Genomic DNA, 22,004 nt, shown 5'->3' with positions numbered 1-22,004 from the left:
CTGCTCGAGACCTTAAACCGCTGAACGGGATGCTGATTCTCGAAACGATAAGTCGTGTCGTTACACAAATAGTCCTATTCTCTTCTTTTCAAAAATCTCCCCTTTAAGAAAAAACACAAGATTTTCAAAAAGCCGACACCATATGTGAGTGTAAATAATGTTGTTCCACATAACAATATGTGTATATACAATGCATAGGCCGACACCATTTTAAAAAAATGAAAAATAAATACTAGTAATTTATTACTGGAAACCAACAGTCTTAGACCTAATTAAACACAGTTACTAACAAAATTGTGGCAGTAGGCACGCACCTCTAAGGAAAACTGATCAAACACCTTAACTATAAGGGGTTAAAGGGGGCAGGATCATGCCTTCAAGAAACAAAACATCAGGTGAAACAAGATCAAAGCTATACTCAATCAATTGCATTATTTTTTTTTTTTTTTAAAAAAGACATACAGTACATATGTATTACTAGTCGTTACAAAAGACATATTGCAGTAATGATTTAAGTAAAATGGTCAAACACTTTATACGAATAGACAATAACTAACTTCAATAGTCTTGAATAAGATTCATGTACATAGAACATATACTAACCTGAAGTCTAAGGCACTAGTTATATGAATAAAACAACCCTAGTTATATGAATAAAATAACCCTAGTTATATATCCATTCATATTATTTTCTTAGATCAACATCTGCTAATTTTCAAATCCTTTGAATGTCTGATCAATATAATAATATTCATTCCTATTATTATATACAAAAATTATACAAATTTTATACACTTTTTCGGCTACCAAATATAAATAGTTTCTGGCGCGGCCTAAAAGTGATAATATTTCTATATTGTAACTAATGTTCAACCTGTAATTATGGCCTTTATGGTTAATGTTGTGTCTAATGCTTGCCTTTAGATTATACTCCTTCCGTTTAAATTTATGTGAACTTATTTAACTGGGCATGATATTTAAAAAAAAAAACTTTTGAATTTGTGGTGTAAAATAAGACACATATATTTTGTCTCATTATAAATCATTGAATATAAAAGTAAACTATTTCCAAATATGGAAACAAATCTTTTTTTTTTGGTACGTATTAAAAAGGAAAATAGATTTACGTAAATTCAAATGGAGTATATGACAATCCTAATTCCGGATTTAGTCAAATTTCAATTGGGATACTAAATATCAAGTGGAAAAAAAAACTAGCCTCTATTCACTTTCCACTAGTTACATTTTTAGTTTGTCTTTTGTTTTGTTTTGTCCTTGCTGTTTCAACTTGCAATAAAGTCTAGGTCGACGTCTTGTCTTGTAGTCTATTAATATTGTGGTACTGTATGTACTTTTATTTGTTGAATAAGAACAAATTAAGTAATATTAAAGTGTCCAATAAGAGCAAGCCTATTAGTTGAAATGTCAAAAGTTGGTATCAAATTTAGGTAGTTTCGTAGGCTCCCGTTTGGTCATAGATTCTAGCTATTATTTTTGTGTTGAAATTTTTTTCAAGTTCCTAAAAATTGATTTATGACAGCTTTTGGGTAAAAATTTTCTTCCACTCAAAAAACTTTATCTTTTTCTCAAATAAAATGTACATCCAAATACAATTTCAACTTCCAAATATTATTTTTTAACATAACTTCAAATTTTTTTTTTCAAGTTTTAATTAAATATATGTTCAACTATGTATTCATTTCTGCTTATGTTTATCATGCATTTTCACAAGTGAATTTCATACTTATCTTTATGCAAACACTTATACTATAAATTATAAAAGATATATTATTCCTAAATACAACATGTGATACGAGATCATTACATTGTTAGTGGGGAAGTTTTCACATAAGAATAATTGGGAATCCCTACTTTTCAATTTTATAGCTCATATTTTAATTTACAACCAACTAGCCCAAAAATAATAGGCTAAGATTCAACATCCAACTCCAATAGGTTCTCAAAATTACTATTTAATTTTTATAAAAGATTTCTCAAGCTTTTAAGTTAATTTTCGAATCAGTAACTGTAACTCAAATACTAGTTCAACAAACCAAATCCATTTGGGTGGTGAAAATTAGATTTTTAACAAGCTTAAATATGTGGGTTTAGATTCCGAATTTGATTTTGTGAGAAATTTGGAGTGAGTATTATCTAGAATTGTTAGAAATAGTATAAGGAGATTGTATATATAATTTAAAGTCATTTAATGGAGATTTGGACTGATTTTGAACAAGAATTGCAACTGAAAATCGTGGAAAAAATTCGTCTACAGACGTTTGTATAAAGATGTATAAAAGTGTATAATAGTGTATAAGAAGTGTTTATACATTCATATATAGTATTATACAAGATTATACATAATTATACAAAAAACTGACCTCGTCTTTTTTCTTGCGTTTTTTCTGAAATTTAACTCAAATCTTGCTCAAATCACTTCAAATTTAAATTTTGAACTCCTTTTGATATCACCAATTTACAATGAAAACTTCCAGATCTAAAAATTTTAGCTTCGTCAGTGGCGGCATTATGATTTTTGGGACTTATATTTCGATACCAAATTCTCACAGTAAGAGACTCGAGATTTATCAATCAAAATTACTAAAAATCATTAATGGGTCAAATGTTTTCTTCCTCAATCCTTTCAAACGAACAACTAATTTCATATTCTTCATCCTCAATCTATAGGATGAAAGATAGATTTAAAAATTATAGAAGATAAAAGATGACTATGGGAAATAGATCTAAAAAATATAGAGGATAGAAGATGATGGCCGGTAGAGAATGGAGAGGCACATGGAGAGAGAGCATTTTGGGCGTGTAGGGAAAAAAAGAACTAGTTTAGTGATTGAAATCTTTTCTTCAAATTCTATAAAAATTGGGCTATATCGGGTAAACATAAAAAATATAGGCCATTTTTTGTTATGGTATGAAGTCAAGTGTATTTTTTTAATAATTATTTCTTGTTAGTGTACCTTATTATTGGTAAATTTTGGACTTTACCAAAAATAATTAAGGAAGTAATGATATGCAATAAAAAAAATAAAGTTGAAAAAAATTAAACTTTACTCAAGACACGTTATGGAAGTTAGCAATAGCATTATTCTCATATGGGCGGAATTATGGTTGTTTGTCTCCTTATACGATCATAGACTTTCAGGATAATTCATATTTCAAGACTAACAATTTTTTTAGAGCTGAATTTAGTTCAAAATTCATTTCTTTGTCCGAGCGTGCGGGGTGTTAAGCAGGGGCTGAGGTAGAGCATTAGCCGCAGGTTCGGACGAACTCCACTTAAATCTTGTATTTATATTAAAAAATATAAAATATGTATAAATATTTAATTACGAACCCAGTAACTAAGATAAACTATGAGTTCGTGTTAAATTAAGAATCTATAAATTTTAATTTCTAGTTCCGCCTCGCCTCTGATGTTAAGGTGTCCCACATTTGTCGAGGGATGGGTTGTTATATGGTCTTCGGCAAGGGTTGGAGTCAGTCGGCCACCAACATTTGGCCCATTGTTTCCCGTTAAAACAATTCGCCCCAAGTTGATCTCTTTGGCAAGTGGCCATGTGATGACCTTGTTTTTGTTTTTGTTTTTTTTTGAAAAATTCCTAGGAAATCGGCAGCCGTAGGAAACCCCCAGTAAATCACATAGGAGATATAAACCACATTAGACATGTCCGGTACGATGAGCTCTGACTGAGCAATTGCTGGTGAGAGGAATCGATCTCAAATCTCTTACGTGGGAAATCACCACCCAACCAACTAAAACCATGGCGGGCGTGACTTCAAAGTAAGTCTTTTGTGAAGGCTTTCTTTGTGTCATTTTTCTCCCTTGTTCAGAACAAGTTGTTCTGAACGTTGCACGAGACATTATTAAGTTCTATAAATAGGGGAGAAACATTGTTTTCCTTTTACATCAAAAAACTTGAAACTCCAAATAGCTCATCAAAATGTTTTCGAAAACTAACCTTTTTCTTTTCCTTTCTTTGGCTATTTTGCTAATCGTAATATCCTCACAAGCTGATGCAAGGGAGATGTCTAAGGCGCCTGCTACAATAACCCAAGGTTTATTTACTTCCTCTATCTATTACTCCAGTATAATAGTTTAAACTATATTGCTAGAGCAGGGACACTTCAATTTAATTATTTATATGTCTGAAACATGCATTCTTACATGTAAACGTAGTTTTAATTTTGGATGGTGATAAGACTTGAATACCCGAAACCTTGTTTCTGCCAATTGTATGATTAATAACAATAATAATAAACTCAGTATAATCATATAAGTTGGATCAAGCAAGGAGTATACAGATATAACCCTTATCTTGAGAAGGTAAATGAGTTATTTCCAATAGACCCTTAGCTCAGGAAAAAATGAAAAACCAGTAGCAATAAATAGTAACATCAGCAAGATAACAAGCTAATCGAAACGAAAGAACCAGCAGGTAGTGATAATAATTTGAAAATAAGGAAATATAAGACTAACACTAATATTACTGGTAAGGACAAGGGAGATACATGATTACACTTGGTTTGTTGTTGTTGCTGACTAGGGAAATGCATGACTACCTACTAACCTTCTATCCTGATTCTCGACCTCCACCTCCTCTAATTATAAAGGGTGATGTCCTCGGTAAACTAAAGCAGCCACATACCCTGCCATCTGTGTGATCATTTTATTTAAAACTTAAGCTCTTAGATGAGGAACACGTTCATCCTAGTTTATTTATGTCTGCAGCGCTGAGAATTAATACTATCACATCTTAATTTCCTCCTTTATTGGTTAACCTATAACTAATACATTACTCTACATAACCTAATTTGGTGCAGCAATGAATTCAAACAGCATTACTGATCAGAAGACGGGTGCAGGTATCACCCGTAAGATACCGGGTTGGATACGAAAAGGTGCAAAACCTGGAGGCAAAATCATTGGCAAAGCTTGCAAAATTTGCTCATGTAAATACCAGATTTGCAGCAAATGTCCTAAATGTCATGACTAAAGTTAGGCCTGAGAGACTATGTACTTGTGCTGGTGTGAGTCTAGTTTTGAGAATAAAGGGAAAACTATGAATAGCCTAATATAATTCTATACACTTTGTTTTGTTATAAGTAGTTCTTATTGTTGCAACTAGCAACAAGTCTTTGGGTCAAAATGTACCTCTTGTCTTGTGGTCTTTCAACCGTATGGTATTGTATTACTGTATTTTTCTTTAGCCACTTGATATCTTAAACCAAATCCTATTAAATCTTATTCGCGTTGCATACGTTCTACTACAGTCAGACTTCTCTATAATTGCATCCGTATATAACAGCCTTTCATTATAAAAGCCAAGTTTTTCTTGGAACCAAATTTTTATGTTATGTTATAATATATATTTTCTATAACAACACTTCACTATAGCAGCCAAAAAATATCGGAACAAACGATGCTGTTATAGAAAGGTTTAGTACAAGGAAACGGTTCCTATAAAACGATTTATCATTTTTAAAGTTTGAACCTAAGATCTTTGAGTAAATTAAATTGAACTCCTACCTCCATCCTCTCTTCCAAATTTATGTTCCAATATCTTCTTTGAAATAATCATTATCCGTAGTATCTATACCGGGATCTTGAATATGGTAATCTTATGTATAAACGATTATATAACAATTACTTGATCTCGAAGACATTATAGGAGTTTAATCTGGAAGAGCAATTAGCCCGGTAGAGTGAGAAACAGAAGGAAAGTATGAATTGTTAATCACTTTTGCTAATCTGGAAGAGCAATTATGCCATATTCAATATTTACAGCAAAGATTACATATAGATACTCTAGCATGAGCTAATTATTAGTTTTGTCTAGAACAGTTTAAAGTTTAATTAGAAGACTATTCCGTAATCATATATTAGCCTATATCATCTGAAGAGCTGATACTATTTCGTTTATCAAGAATTTAGTTATTTAACTATTCATTTCAAAAAAGGAAATCTTCATTTTATAACAAAGATCAGTCGTATATAACCTTTTAAAGCAAATCATATTGTTTTAGAAACTATATTTGACAGATGATAGTTCCAGGAAGGAGAGAGGGAGAAAACAAGAAAAAGAATCCCAAGTATAAAAATGAAATTTATTCACTACGGAGTAAGATTATATCCAAAGTATAATAAATTGTAAAGACGTTGTTCAATTATGAATAGTACAAGAGCAAATTTTAACCTATTTTAATAATGAATATTGTTAATCAGTAACATATGCAATGCTCTTTTACAGACTCAGATAGCGAGCAATCTCGTTAAGAATGTTCAAGAGTGTTCAACATTCAATATTAATGTATACAAAGTAATATTTGACCTATATACAGAATATAATTTTCAAGCGAAAGGTATTTAACTGACATCCTTAAGCCTATGTAGCTCCACCTTTGGGAGAAAAAGTATAACCATTTTACAAGGAGTTATTAGTGTATTTAAAAAGGTTTTCTAATGGCTACAATTTTCCAAACCAGAAATGAGGCTGCCCAGGACCATCCAAGAAAACTGTGCTATTGTGAAATAGAACTATGCAGCTGCTTCTGATAATTATCTTGCTTTCGCCACTGACTAACACGATGCTCTACATAAACTTTTGATGCAGAAATGAATTGAAGTAACAGTACTGAGGCCAAGGGAGTCATGTTACATGGCCACCATTTACTGCGAAATTTTGGTAGAATCATCAGACTTGGCAAAGATATATTGTAAGTTGTAACTATATTGTTTAACCTGTAATTATGGCCTTTATGGGTACTATTGTGTCTAACGCTAGGCCTTTAGATTATACTCCTTCTGTTGACATACACATATGTACACAGCCCAAGCTGTCTCAACAACAGGCCCAACCCAATGGCTGTTACTTTTAGTACATTTAGCCTTGTAACACTAGACTACAATTTTGGTTTTAGTAAGATAGCATCTTTTACATTTCATTGTATAGCCATTTCATGTAAGCATATAAATAATTAGGATTGTTCTAAAAAGAGACGGATTATTCATTTCAATAAAGGATCAGATATTTTCTCTTTCTTTCTCTGAAGATTAGGGTATTTTCACCATGAAAATTCCCTCTTAGCTTCCGCAAATTCCACCATCAACATGGCATTAGAGCAGGATACGAGTTCCTATCCTTGCTTACTTTCATCAATCGTACCCGTAAAGCTCGTCGATTACAATTTTAGGTTTTATCGAAACCCTAGTTCTGATTTGGGGGTTTTCTTCGACTGGGACAAAATTCAACCTCAGCTATGGTTTTCGAGGGTCTTATGACGGTTCGCTGGTAGTGTTTCTCTGATTTCAATTGGTATTCCTCCTTCTCCTCCGGAATTTAGTCCACTCTGAAGGCCTTGTCTTTTTCGGGTAGCGAAAAAGGACAGTACTCTCTTCTCTAATTCATAATTGCATACTTCAATTTGTGGTGATTCTTTTACTGTGATTGAGAACTTTTGGATGCATAATGGGTGACGAACATGTGAATTCCTCTAGTCAGTCTGATGGTTTCACTATATTCATTATAGATCCCTCACGTCCTCTTTATGTCCATCCTTCTGTAACGACCCGACCAGTCATTTTAAGCATTTGCACTTCGCTCGATAGTTTGCGGGCACGAGTTGATTTGATATATTTCGGCGAGAGTTTTTGGAAGTCGAAAGTTTATTAAGTTTGATTTGAGGTGTGTTTCGTCGTTTCGATGTTATGCGTGATTTGAGGCCTCGGTTGGTCTGTGTTATAGAACTTGTTGGTATGTTCGTATGGGGTCGCGAGGGGCTCGGGTGAGTTTCGGATAGGTTTGGGTTATGCTGCGCTCATTTTTCTTATGTTTCGACGTCATCTCTTCAAGCATAAATAGTAACACATTGAACAAATAAGCTCCGATTTATGTTTTGATTGAATGATTAGGTTTGTATCGTAATTACGGAGCCATATAAAAAAGAATCATCGAATTTGAACATCGTATGAAGATTTTATGGTCATTTTACTAAAAATTGGATTGCCAAATTTTTCAGATTAATGACGAAATTGCCACGGACTTTGTATTTAAAAATCTGCACTATTTTGAAATATTGAAACCAACATATCTCCTTCATTAAAAGGTCAAATGGGGATTAAAAAGCCTAACTTGACTGAAATTTTACAATGAATCCATTGGAGGCATCAAAAGCAAGTTTCGTTATCGTTTTACACACAAAACGAGGCAGAACAGCTAACAAAAATATTTAATATTGAAGGTTTGTCCATTTGGTCATATTTTGAGTTGGGGAGCTCGGATTTGGACAATTTTTGAAGGTAATTTTTACGATATGGATTGGGATAAGTGTTCTATACTCGATTTTAGTTATATTTCATGAATCCATCTTCGTTATTGGCAATTGATTCATGATTTCAAAGTGAAATTTGGGGGTTTTGTCTAAAATTTCATAAAGTACATTTTTTAGTTTTGAACATCGATTCGGAGTCGGATTTGAGTGAAACTAAAATGGTTGGACTCGTAATTAAATGAATTATCGAATTTTGTGAGTTTTGTCGAGTTCTGAGGCGCGGTCCAGGGTTTGACTTTTTGGTCGATTTTTGGATTTTGATTAAAGATTCGACCTTTATCAATTGGGTTTGTTTCCTTTGGCATTATTTGATGTATTTGAGTTTCTTTTGGCTAGTTTCGAGCAGTTCGTAGGTCGGTACGTGTAGAATGGCATTTTTGGAGCATCATTTGGCTTGTTGGGTATTAGATTTGGCTTGTTCGAGGTAAGTAACACTTCTGAACTTGGTGCTGAGGGTATGAAACTTCGAATTATGTGTTATGTGTTTTGGCGTTGAGGTGACGCACATACTAGGTGACGGCGTGCGGGCGTACACCGTGTGAATCGCGACTCCGTTATTTCTGTGGTACTGTGTTATTACTTGATCTTATCTGTAACCATGAACTCTCTACGTACTAGGGCTATTGAGCTGTGATCCATTTTAGAAACCATGTCTAGGTTGCATGCTTATTTTGTTGGGACCCACCGACGTCATATTGCTGTTGAATTATTTGTTTAAATTGAAATTTCATTCTCGGTCATGTTCATTCATTTCAAATCATATCTCAGTCTTTGTTGCTATTTATTGACACATTAAATTATAATTTTGAGCCAATTATATAGTATTGTTAGCCCGAGATACTAGAGATCTTGATGATTGAGTGAGGCCGAGGGCCTGAGCTGTGAGTGATGTATGTATTTATGTGGATCGAGTTGCATGCCGCAACGAGCCTTATGGTTGATTTATATTGAGGGATGGATATTCCCCAAGCTGGATTGGGCTTTATATATTATTGAGTGACTCACTAGCAATTACTATGTGTATATTCGGGATGGATCTTCCCTGGGCTGGATTGGCCATATACAATACTGAGTGGCTGAGCATGTCGAGTGATTGAGCATAATAAGTGGAAAGTGTGAGACAATGAGATTGAGTACTTTGAGAGTGTGAGTACATGAGTTCATTTTGAGATACATTACATTGACATGCATACATGACATACATGCATAGAGATGCATTTTCCTTATGTTGTACAATATCACGACATTCCTAACTTTTCACATATGTTGACATATAGGCATAAAGATGTATTTTCCTCATGCCATTTGAAAATGAAACATTTACTTGTCGAAAGCTTTTCGGAAAAAATTAGAGTTTTCAAATTTACTCATATTTTTGGCGTTTTTAGTAAAAGATTTGGATTTTCACTAATTTACTTGAAAAGAAGACCTATTTTCTGGAACTGTGAACGGGCTGAATATTTTGTCTCTGGGTACTTCTTTTATTGCTTTCATTATGTTGTTATAAACTATTATTGTCTATTTTTATTGGACTCCGACCTATATCCCAGCTCGTCGCTACTTTCAACCTAAGGTTAGGTTTGTTACTTATTGAGTACATGAGGTTGGTTGTACTCATACTACACTTCTGCACCTTACGTGAAGATGTTGGATGCCGATGTTGCTGTGATCGACGGGAGCTAGAATTGAAGACGTACCTGTGTTCTGGTTGTAGCTGCCTCTTGTTCATGGTAGCCTTAGATTTATTAAAAAAAACTGTTTATATACATTTTGAACAGATGATATAATTATTTCATACTAGCTTTGTAAATTCTAATCTTAGAAGCTCATGATTTGTACTACCAGTCTTTGGGGAACATATAAGATTCAAATATTTTCTTTTGCTTAAATGTCTTATTAATTTCATTAGAATTGGATAGTTGTTAACTGGCTTACCTAGCAGGTTTGGGTTGGGTGCCATCACGACTAGGCAGATTTTGGGTCGTAACAAGTTGGTATTAGAGCCCTAGGTTTATATGTTCTACAAGTCATGAGCAAGTGTCTAATAGAGTCTTGCGGATCGGTATGATGATGTCCATACTTATCTTCGAAAGGCTACAAGACATGTAGAATATACCTCCCATCTTTCTTTCATTATCGTGCGGCATTGATTCAGCTTGAAGTGTAAATCTTTGAATTCCTTCCACGATTTCGTTTGTGCAAGTGATCACTCGGTATTAGCTGTGCATTGACGGCTCGTGATTCCATGGATGAGGTGCGAGATGTGATTTTGGTGTGCTAATGACGGGCCAGTCTAGAGGACTTGAGGTCGGGTTTTGACTGTAGCTTTAGCACGTAGATTTCGGTTGTGTGAGCACGTGCTTTTGGACTTATAAGTTCGGTAGTGTCCCTATTAGTGAAATTTGTAGCTCGATGAGTGGTTGGATGGTTATATAACTGCGCGAAGTGTTCATATTGTTTGAATATGACGAAAAGAGCTTGCTTGAGATGTAAAAAAAATGAATATTGGGTGCTTGATTTCTTTCTTGATTTGACGTATAGTCTCGAGTTATGGGTGTGTTAAAGGACCTTTCATGTTGGTTAATTGTGGAATGAATTAGATTCTCATGTCTTGTTGATAAGTTCAGAATCAGAAAGATTAAGTGATTGCATAACAGTTCTGACTGTGGAAGGGTATAGAGAGATGTCAGTTTTAGGCAAAGCGGGTGGGTTATCTCCTACGGGGTGTCCTGAGTTTGTGTGATACATATGTTATTTTGTAGAGAGTTCTCTTTTACCAATTAATTATATGTGTTGCGATTTGAGTTTGGATCGCTTGTGGAAGTTGGCTTAACTATTACAAGGGTGAATGTGAGATTGCAGATAATTTGAAGTATTAGATGGTTTATGTTACATGAGCTCATGAAGAATTTAGTTGAATCTCACCAGTATTATGGCAGTAATAGAGTATGTTGAGTTATTGTGTGTTTTGATCTATAGCTTTGGACCAAATGGGGGAGTCTGCTATCGATGATTTGATTGCATGGTTATGTGTTGTATCGGTTTCGGTCCGAGGCATACTTGTGGATCGGTTATGACTTGCAGATGTTGGTTTTGAGGATGAATTAAGCAAGGGAATTTCTGGATGCATGATGTATTACACTTTATGGGTATATGGAAAACATTAAATGATTGAGTTGTTATTCGTAAAAGATGTAGTGCGCATGGAGTAGGATTCACTCAGTTACTTCGAGGTGTGGATTACTTTTTTGGGTGTTGTCGTGCTAGTGGGCACAGATCGTTCGGCTCGTTGGGGGTGGTGCAATTGAGAGTTGAGCAGAGTGGAGGATTCTCGAGAATGTTCTAATGGGTTCAAGATTTATATGTAGCAATTGATAATTTTTCTGGATTTGTATATGGCTAGGGTATGACACTTGCATTAGATGGTGTCGATACTCACGGTATTTCTATATCATTATGGAGTATATTATTTCAGTATCAAGATAGTGAAGAAAACATCTTTAGATTCGTAGAAGGTCTCTTCAGAGTAGGTCTCTCAGTTGTGGTACTTTTGGGGTGCTTAAGAAGGAATACAATGGCTTATGGGCCTTAGTGCGGTGTGGTTTTATGCTTGGATCTCGGGTGGTGAGTTTTGGTTGAGGGTTGTGGTATTATGAAGAAGAGAAGTATCAACTTGAAGGCAATTCAAAAAGAACTCGGAGAAATATGACAGTTTAGTAGTAGGTTGGATCAGCACCGTAATGGCTATGATCGGTTCTTTGGGTACTTATGATGTGGCGAGTCTCTACAGGTGTTTTGTGGTAGTACTCTTGGGTTTTGGCGACTGCGTGGCTTGGTTGAGTTAAAGGGATTCGGTTATGATATCTTGGCTATGTGCAAATGGATTTCCAAAGAGTTCTCGATGATTTCCATCACGGTTTAAGGTGGATATTTCCTACTAGCGAGAGGAGCATGTTGAATATTGTGATTTCTTACTGGATGGGATCAAATGGAAGGTTTCTAACTGATCAGATACATATTCTACTTGTGAATCAGAGTTGATTATGAGGTTCTCGTATTTTTCATATGATGGCATGATAGATGCGGTGTGTTATGTGGGATTAACGTTTACATGTGCAAGGTCACAGTTTAGTTTTGAAGGGAAGGTCATAATTTCATAGACGACATGGACGATTTTTGATCTTTAGATGAATGCCATAACTGGTTGGTTTTGCCTGAGAAGGGTGCGTATCTCAGAAGGTGCATTGTGTTTTGACTTATGGGTGCTTCATTGGTATTGCAGTACTCCCCTGGTTGATCAATTGCTGATATTCATATTTTTCTATGTGGCACAGAAGAATTATATAAGTATTCCTCGTGGGATAATCGTGTATGAGAGTTGTGTTAGACATTCGGGGAGTGGAGTTGGGATCAGATGGTGCTTCATGTGTTTTATGGATTTGGAGACTGGGAGTTCTCAGAAGCAGGTTGTTTCGTGGTTGTGGACTGTGAAGATGTGGCCAAGGATAGCCAGATGATAGTATGAGTTATGGTTATGTTGTTGTGGACTTTTGAAGGGATATTTGTCCATTCGGGGATTACCGGAGTTGATTTGGGGACCCATTGGTAGGCCCAATGAGTATGTGTATTCTACACCGTGTCGGGTTTGTTGACTCTGAACTACTATTGTTGAGGGATGTACCATTCGGTTAGAATTGATTTTATTCGTATCGGATATGTTCTATGTGTTACTCTTCCATGCTACTAAGGGTTGTGATTCGTTGGTTATATGCACACATGGTGCGGTTCTAGTTGTGCCTTATAGCGGAATTCGAGTGATGGTGATTGGGGTGTGGAATAGTTGATTGCGCCTTAGTTATTGTCTTTTCGAATTGTGGTATATTATTTTATTTTCTTCTCTATGGTTATGGTCATGCACTTCGTGTGTGAAATTGCGTGTGGTTGTTAATTTTGAGCATTGTGGATTGATGTATTTCATATGGACCAGTGTTTGGATAGGGACACGCATTGTAGTTGGGTTATGTCGGGAGATGATCCTTTGTGTTAGATTTGTGCGTCTTGGTTATACTAGGTATGATGGGTTCGTAGCATTTTGGTTGTGGTGGTATTTGTTGAACTTGCGGGATGATTCTCTTGTTTGAGTCATTTTTCATGATTGAGAACATTTGGAATGTTGTTTATTGGTGCACGAATTGCATGGGTTGTTTCTTTAGATTGTATTGATGTGGCATGTCACTATAGTGGTTGTTTTAGATGAGATGAGGTCATTGGACCTATAATGGATACTATTGGATTTGATTACAGCATGTATGGAGGATAATATTGTAAGTCGGCTTAGAAATTGGCTATAGTTCTTGTCGAAGGAGGGAGAGTTCCATGACTTTTTGATCTGATAAGTGGTTACGAGTTTCTACATGTTTCTTTCAACATTGGCAATGTACAAAGGTTTAGATCAAGATTTTTGTTGATATGAGGTTCGTTACCGGTGTCGAGTTGGTTATCGAGCAACTATTGCGGTCAAAAGTTATCACTATGAGTATTTGAGTTGTGTTGTATATCCTATAATTGTGTCTTAGATCATGGTTATGGCTTGATATAACTTGTTCAGACTTATACAGTGTGTAGATGCGACGTTCGGGTCCTGTAGTAAATTTCGGATGTTGGAAATTAGATTCTGTAGTTTACGGACTAAGGTTGAAGTAATGATCTTCAGTTATGTTGTGTTGTCGGGACTATATGGAATAGAGTGACATGGGATCAGCCCCGGGTATGTGCATGGTAAGGTTATACGGCGGTTTGACGGCTTAGGAATAACTCTTGGCACGTTCGAGGACGAACGTATGTTTAAGAGGGGGAGAATGTAATGACCTGACTAATCGTTTTGAGAATTTGCACTTCGCTCGGTAGTTTGCGGGCACGAGTAGATCCTTATGATGTATTTCGACTTGTGTGAAAATTTTGAGTAAATTCCGACTTGATTTGATATGTCTCGGCACGAGTTTTTGGAAGTCGAAAGTTTGAAGTTCATTAAGTTTGATTTGAGGTGAATTTCGTTGTTTCGATGTTGTTATGCGTGATTTGAGGCCTTGAGTAGGTCCATGTTATGTTATGGGACTTGTTGGTATGTTCGTACGGGGTCCCGAGGGGATCGGGTGAGTTTTGGATATGTTTGGATTGTGTTGCGCTCGTTTTTCTTATGTTTCAACGTCGTTTCTTCAAGCATAAATGGTACCATGTTGAACAAATGAGCTCCGATTTATGTTTTGATTGAAGCATTAGATCCGTATCATAATTACGGAGCCATAAAGAATCATCAAATTTGGACATTGTATGAGGATTTTATAGTCATTTTACTAAGAATTGGGTTGCCAGATTTTTCAGATTAATTACGAAATTGGCACTGACTTCGTATTTAAATATATGCACTATTTCCAAATATTGAACCAACATATCTCCTTCATTATAAGATCAAATGGAGTAATTAAAAAGCCTAACTTGACTCAAAATTTCACAAGAAATCCATTGGAGGTATCAAAAGCAATTTTCGGGATTGTTTGGCATACAAAACGAGGCAAAATAGCTGGACAAAAATACTTAATATCGAAGGTTTGTTCATTTGGTCATATTTTGAATTAGGGAGCTTGGATTTGGATAATTTTTGGAGGCGATTTTTACTATATAGATTGGGGTAAGTGTTCTATACTCGATTTTGGTTATATTTCATGAATCCATCTTCGTTATTGGCATTTGATTCATGATTTCAAAGTGAAATTGGAGGTTTTGTCTAAAATTTCATAAAGTACATTTTTTAGTTTTGAACATCAATTCGGAGTCGGATTTGAGTGAAACTAAAATGGTTGGACTCGTAATTAAATGAATTATTGGATTTTGTGAGTTTCGTCGAGTTTCGAGGCGCGGGCTGGGGTTTGACTTTTTGGATAATTTTTGGATTTTGATTAAGGGTCTGACCTTTATCAATTGGGTTTGTTTTCTTTGGCATTATTTGATATATTTGAGTTGCTTTTGGCTAGTTTTGAGAAGTTCAGAGGTCGGTACGCACGAGATGGCATTTTTGGAGCATCATTTGGCTTGCGGGGTATTGGATTTGGCTTGTTCGAGATAAGTAATAATTCTAAACTTGGTGCTGAGAGTATGAAACCCCGAATTACGTGTTATGTGTTTTGGTGTTGAGGTGATGCACATGCTAGGTGACGGGCGTGTGGGCATACACCGTGTGAATCGTGACTCCGTTATTTCTGTGGTACTTTGTAGTTACCTGATCTTATCTGTAACCATGAACTCTCTATGTACTAGAGCTATTGAGCTATGATCCATATTAGAAACCATGTCTAGGCTACATTCTTATTCTGGTGGGACCCACTGATGTCATATTGCTGTTGAATTATTTTTTTTAAATTGCAATTTCACACTCAATCATGTTCGTTCATTTCATATCATATCTCAGTCTTTGTTGCTATTTATTGACACATCATATCATCATTTTGGGCTAGTTTCATAGCATTGTGAGCTCGAGATACTGGAGAGATTGATGATTGGGTGAAGCCGAGGGCCTGAGCTATGAGTGATATATGTATATATGTAGATCGGGTTGCACGCCGCAACAAGCCTTATAGTTGTATATATATGGATCGGGTTGCACGCCACAAAGAGTATCATTGATTTATGCCATGATTGGCTTGATATAGCATTCGAGAAGAAGGAGCCCCTCTAGAATTTGCACACACCCCAAGTGAGCACTGCTGATTTATATTGAGGAATAGATCTTCCCTGGGCATGGATCTTGCCCGAAGCATTTATATTTGGGGATGGATCTTTCCCGGGCTAGATTGACCTTACATAGTACTGAGTGACTGACTTGTAGTTGCTATGTGTATATTCGGGATGGATCTTCCTTGGACTGGTTTGACCATATATAGTACTGAGTGACTGAGCATGTCAAGTGATTAAGCATGATAAGTGGAAAGTGTGAGACAGTGCGATTGAGTACTCTGAGAGTGTGAGTACATGAGTTCATTTTGAGATACATTACATTGACATGCATACATGACATACAGGCATAGAGATGCATTTTCCTCATGTTATACGGTATCACGTCATTCTTGACTTTTCACACATGTTGACATACATGCATAGAGATGTATTTTCCTCATGCCAGTTGAAAATGAAACATTTACTTGTCGAAAGCTTTTTGGGAAAAATTACAGTTTTCAAACTTACTCATATTTTTGGCGATTTCAGTAAAAGATCGATTTGGATATTCACTGATTTACTTGAAAAACATACCTATTTTCTGGAACTATGAACAAGCTGATTATTTTTTCTCTGAGTACTTCTTTTATTTCTTTCACTATGTTGTTATGAACTGTTGTTGGCTATTGGTGTTGGACTCTGACCTATGTCCCATCTCGTCACTACTTTCAACGTAAAGTTAGTTTTGTTACTTATTGAGTTCATGGGGTCGGTTGTACTCATACTACACTTCTACATTTTGCGTGCAGATGTTGGATGCTGATGTTGTTGTGATCGACGGGAGCTAGAATAGAAGACTTATCTGCGTTCCGATTGTAGCTGCCTCTTATTCATGGTAGCCTTAGATTTATAAAAAAATGTGTTTATGTATATTTCGAACAGATGATGTAATGATTTTATATCAGCTTTGTAAATTCTAATCTTAGAAGCTCATGATTTGTACTACCAGTCTTTGGGGAACGTATATGATTCAGATACTTTCTTTTACTTAAATGTCTTATTAATTTCATTGGAATTGGATAGTTGTTAACTGGCTTGCCTAGCGGGTTTGGGTTAGGTTCCATCACGACTAGTTGGATTTTGGGTCGTGACACCTTCAGACAGCCCTGACACTCACCTAGTATCTCCTCCTTTCGATGATACTGGATTTGTTGCCTGGCGTAAAAGAATTCTAGTTTCTCTTTCTGCCAAAAATAAATTGGCACTAATTGAGGGTTGTTAGTCTAAACCTTCTAATAATTCATCCTAATATCCCTACTGGGGAAGGTGTAATGATATGGTGGTCGCTTGGATTACTAATATCCTATCTAGAGATATTACCACAGGTGTTCTAGGTTATTATACTACAAAAGAGATTTGGTTGGACATAAATAAGAGGTTTGGTTAGTCTAATGGTTCTAAATTCATTCAGATACAAAGAGAAATTGGGAATATTTCCTTGGATACCCTAGACATAGCCTCTTATTTCAACAAATTCCGTAGCCTTTGGGATGAGCTTCAGGCTGCTTGTGTAGGTCCTACATGTTCATGTGGTGCTCTACCTAAATTTCTTGATGAAATGAAACTATTTTGGTTCTTGGCTGGACTGAATGAGTCATATAATACTGTCAAGAGCAACATCCTTATGATTTCACCACTTTCATTAGTTAGTAAAGCTCATTCCATGCTACAACATGATGAGAGACAACAGAAAACCTCTCCAGCTCTAAGTTTTTCTAATGATTTTGTTTCTTTCTCTACCTCCTCTACTCCTTCAACCTATTCACCAACTTCTAATGGGCGGAGATCATTCATTCAGAAGAAACAGTTTGAATCAAAAAAATCTAGACAATCCATGTTATGCACATACTGTAAAAAGCCAGGTCATACCATTGAAAAATGCTATAATATGCATGGATTTCTTGCTGATTTCAAGTTCACCAAGAACAAGAGATCAGCCTCATGTGTTCAAGCTGAGGTTCCTACTTCTGCCCCATTAGCTTCATCTATGGAATATTTTTCACATGTGAATCATGGATTCACTACAGAACAATATCAACACCCACTTACCCTCCTAAAATAATCACACATCTCTTCTGGATTCTCAAATGATTCTCATTCTGGGCACAATCATGCATACGCCCATTTTGCAGGTTTGTTTTGCAGTTCTGTAGTTAAGTCTGTGTATTTCATACCTGTGTATCTTCACAATTAAATATTGATACTTGGATTCTAGACTTAGGGGCTACTAACCACATGACACCTCACAAATACCTTCTCCACAATCTTCAACCACTAAATAGACCTTACATAATTACTTTACCAAATGGCTATAAAGTGAAAGTCGTATCTACTAGCTCTTTATAGATTAGGTCTGAAATTGTGTTACACAATGTTCTACTTGTTCCATCTTTTCAGTTCAACTTAATTTCAATCTATCAACTTCTTTTACAACTTCATTGTATTGCAGTTCTCACTACTTCACATTGCTTCTTACACGGTTCTTCTCTGAAGATGACACTGGGAATTGGTAAGGCTGACAATTGATTGTACTTTCTTCATCTTGATGATTGTCCTTTAGTTTCTTCTTTTCCATTTTATGTTTCATGTAATGTTTCAACTTCTGTTCCTATTGTTTCTCCTGTTTTCAGTTCTGTCAATCCCTTTCCCATTAGTCCCTCATGCAATCCATCTCTTGATATTAATAAGACAGATTTGTTTTGGCATCAAAGAATGGGTCACATGCCTTTCAATATAATGAAATCTGTCCTTTTATTTCCTCACAAATTTCCCCTAAACAATCCTTTTTATGCCTTATCTGTCCTATAGCTGGACAACAAAGGCTGCCATTTTCTGATAGTACTACTCAATCTACTGCTCCTTTTCAGTTGGTCCACATTGTTATCTGGGGACCTTATAACAATGCTACTTATAATGATTTTAGATACTTCCTCACTTTAGTGGATGACTATACTAGGGTAACCTGGACTCACCTACTTTCTAGCAAAAGCAATGCCTTGTTTATTCTTAAGGCTTTCACTTCTATGGCACAAACTCATTTCCACACTTCAGTTCAACCTTCAAGTCTGATAATGCCTTTGAACTAGGTTCCAATCTAGAATCCCAGTATTTGTTTTCTTCCCAAAGAATCCTACATCAAACTACTATTCTTCACACACCACAACAAAATAGTGTTGTGGAAAGGAAACACAAACATCTTTTAGAAACCTCCACATCTTTATTATTTCAATCCAACTTGCCTACTAGATTTTGGGGTGATTGTGTCCTTACAGCCACTTACCTCATCAATAGGTTTCCCTCTACTGTTCTTAACAACATATCCTTTTATGAGAAGTTAAATGGACATTCACCTACTTATGATCATCTTAGATCCTTTGGATGCCTTTGTTTTGCTACCTCTCCTAAGCATAGTAGAGACAAATTTTAGTCTAGAGCAATTTCTTCCATTTTCTTGGCTACCTTTGTGGGAAGAAAGGGGACAAATTGCTCAATCTGTCCTCTCAGTCTATCTTCTACTTTAGAGATGTTATTTTTCATGAGCATGTCTTTCCCTACTCCAATAATTCTTCTAATGCCTCTTTTTCTTCCCCTTCCATTTTTGTTGATGTTCCTGCACCTAGTCCACCACCTGCTGTTTCTCCTTATTCTGCATCTCCTCTTATTTCCTCTCCTCCTGCTGTTCCATCTCCCATTTCTTCTTCTCCTTTCTCTCCTAATATTGTTCCATCTACATTACCATCATTTTCTACCCCATCTGCTTCTTCTCATTCTCCACCTATTCCTCCTCTTAGAAAGTCCCTTAGAGTGTCCTATCCACCTGCTCACTTGGAAGACTATGTCTATTTTTCCCCTGTCTCTACTACTTCTAAAATGTCCACCACAGATTTGCACTTGCATGAGCCTCAGTACTATCAACAGGTTGCTTCTCATCTTGCTTGGCAAGAGGCTATGCTAAAGGAATTTCAAGCATTAGAGGCTAATAACACCTGGGATATTGTCCATCTTCCCCCTAACAAAAAGTCTATCCCTTGCAAGTGGGTATACAAGATCTAATAGAAGTCTGATGGTTCTGTCGAAAGGTACGAGGCAAGGTTGGTCATTAGAGGTCACACTCAAAAGGAGGTAATTAATTACAATGAGACATTCTCCCCAGTTGTCAAGTTTACTAATATCAAATATCGCATATCTCTTGCTGTCAAGAGAAATTGGACTGTCTATCAACTTGATGTAAATAATGTCTTACTCCATGGTGATCTCCATGAGGAAGTCTACATGAAGGTTCCCAATGGGCTGCACGTTTCTCCTACTGATTCTTCTTCATTTCCTTTGGTTTGCAAGCTCAAAAATTCTCTATATGGCCTCAAGCAACCAAACAATGGTTTTCTAAATTGTCTGAGGCTTTGTCTACAAGGGGTTATATTTCTAGCATGAAAGACTATTCACTTTTTACCAAATCTACCTCTACTTCTCTTACAGTCCTAGCAGTGTATGTTGATGATATTTTACAAGCTGGGGATGATGTTGAATTAGACAGTGTTAAGCTATTCCTTGATCAACAATTCAAGATTAAGGATTTGGGGACAATCCATTATTTTCTTGGTATGGAAGTCACTAAATGCCCTCAAGGCTTTATCATCAGTCAACAAAAATTCACAAATGACTTGTTGGCAGAGTTCCGGTGTCAGAATTGTTTCCCTTGTTATGACTCTTCTTGGTGCTTCTGTCAAGTTGTATGTTGACATGGGTACCCTATTGACTGATCCCAGCACATATGGGAGAATTATTGGCAAACTCAACTTTCTCCAACATACAAGGCTAGATATATCTTTTGGCATCCAACATCTAAGTCAATTTCTTCAGGCTCCTCAAGTTCCACATGTGTTTGCTTCCCTTCATGTGTTAAGGTATCTATACAATGCACCTGATTTATTGATCCTTCTGTCTCCCTCTTCTAATTTCTCTATCATAGCGTACTCTGATTCCGAATGGGCTGCATGTGCTAAGTCAAAAAGGTCTGTTTCTGGCTTTTATATTACACTTGGACATTCCCCAATCTACTGGAAAAGCAAGAAGCAACCCACGATTTCATTGTCTTTTGCTGAAGCTGAATACATGGCTTTTAGAATGGTGGTTGCAGAGGTTTCATGATTGGATAGGGTACTGATGATCTTGGTTTACTTGTTTCTGCCCCTGTTCCCATGTATTGTTACAGTCTAGATGTTTTACACATTGCAAAGAATCCAGTATGACATGAACGGACCAAGCATATCGAAATTGATTGTCACTATGTGCGTGAGAGTCTCAATTCTGGGCTAATATCTCTGCATTTTGTTTCCAGTTCTGCCCAACTTGCTGATATTATGACCAAACCTATTCCTGGGCCTATTCATCACTCTTTACTTGGCAAGCTTGGTGTGTTATCACCCCCAAGCTTTCGGGGGGAGGTGTTGACATACACAGATGTACACAGCCCAAACCGTCTCTGCAACGGGCCCTTCCTAATGGCTGATACTTTTAGTACATTTAGCCTTGTAACACTAGACTACAATTTTTGTCTTAGTAAGATAGCCTCTTTTACATTTCATTGTATAGCCATTTCATGTAAGCATATAAATACTTAGGACTGTTCTAAAAAGAGGCGGATTATACATTTCAATAAAGGGTCAGATATTTTCTCTCAATTTTTCTCTCTCTTTCTCTGAAGATTAGGGTATTTCGACCATGGAAATTCTCTCTTAGCTTCCGTAATTCCACCATCAACACCTTCCTAGTGTCGTGCATAACTTGACAAATACTGAATTACCGTACTGTATCGAAGCTTTTGATATTTGGTATTCAATATTTTGTTATTTGGTTTAAGTTTTTTTTTAAAAAAAAATCGTATTTAG

General features: G+C 36.1%; 1 protein-coding gene across 1 annotated transcript in view; it reads left to right on the top strand.

The window, feature by feature from the left end:
* LOC138889735 (uncharacterized) overlaps positions 1-21,264 on the top strand; it is a 40,221-nt gene extending 18,957 nt beyond the window's left edge. Inside the window, exons 4-12 of the mRNA XM_070173071.1 lie at positions 17,528-18,121; positions 18,249-18,265; positions 18,566-18,625; positions 18,747-18,832; positions 18,925-19,073; positions 19,588-20,150; positions 20,196-20,494; positions 20,593-20,723; positions 20,788-21,264. Of these exons, the coding sequence (XP_070029172.1) occupies positions 17,528-18,121; positions 18,249-18,265; positions 18,566-18,625; positions 18,747-18,832; positions 18,925-19,073; positions 19,588-20,150; positions 20,196-20,494; positions 20,593-20,723; positions 20,788-21,264 (2,376 nt within the window). The remainder of the gene's footprint in view (positions 1-17,527; positions 18,122-18,248; positions 18,266-18,565; positions 18,626-18,746; positions 18,833-18,924; positions 19,074-19,587; positions 20,151-20,195; positions 20,495-20,592; positions 20,724-20,787) is intronic.
* Positions 21,265-22,004: the final 740 nt, after the last annotated feature.

Source organism: Nicotiana sylvestris, chromosome 1 (assembly GCF_000393655.2).
Source record: "Nicotiana sylvestris chromosome 1, ASM39365v2, whole genome shotgun sequence".
NCBI lineage: Eukaryota > Viridiplantae > Streptophyta > Magnoliopsida > Solanales > Solanaceae > Nicotiana > Nicotiana sylvestris.
This window is presented reverse-complemented; position numbering and strand designations above follow the sequence as displayed.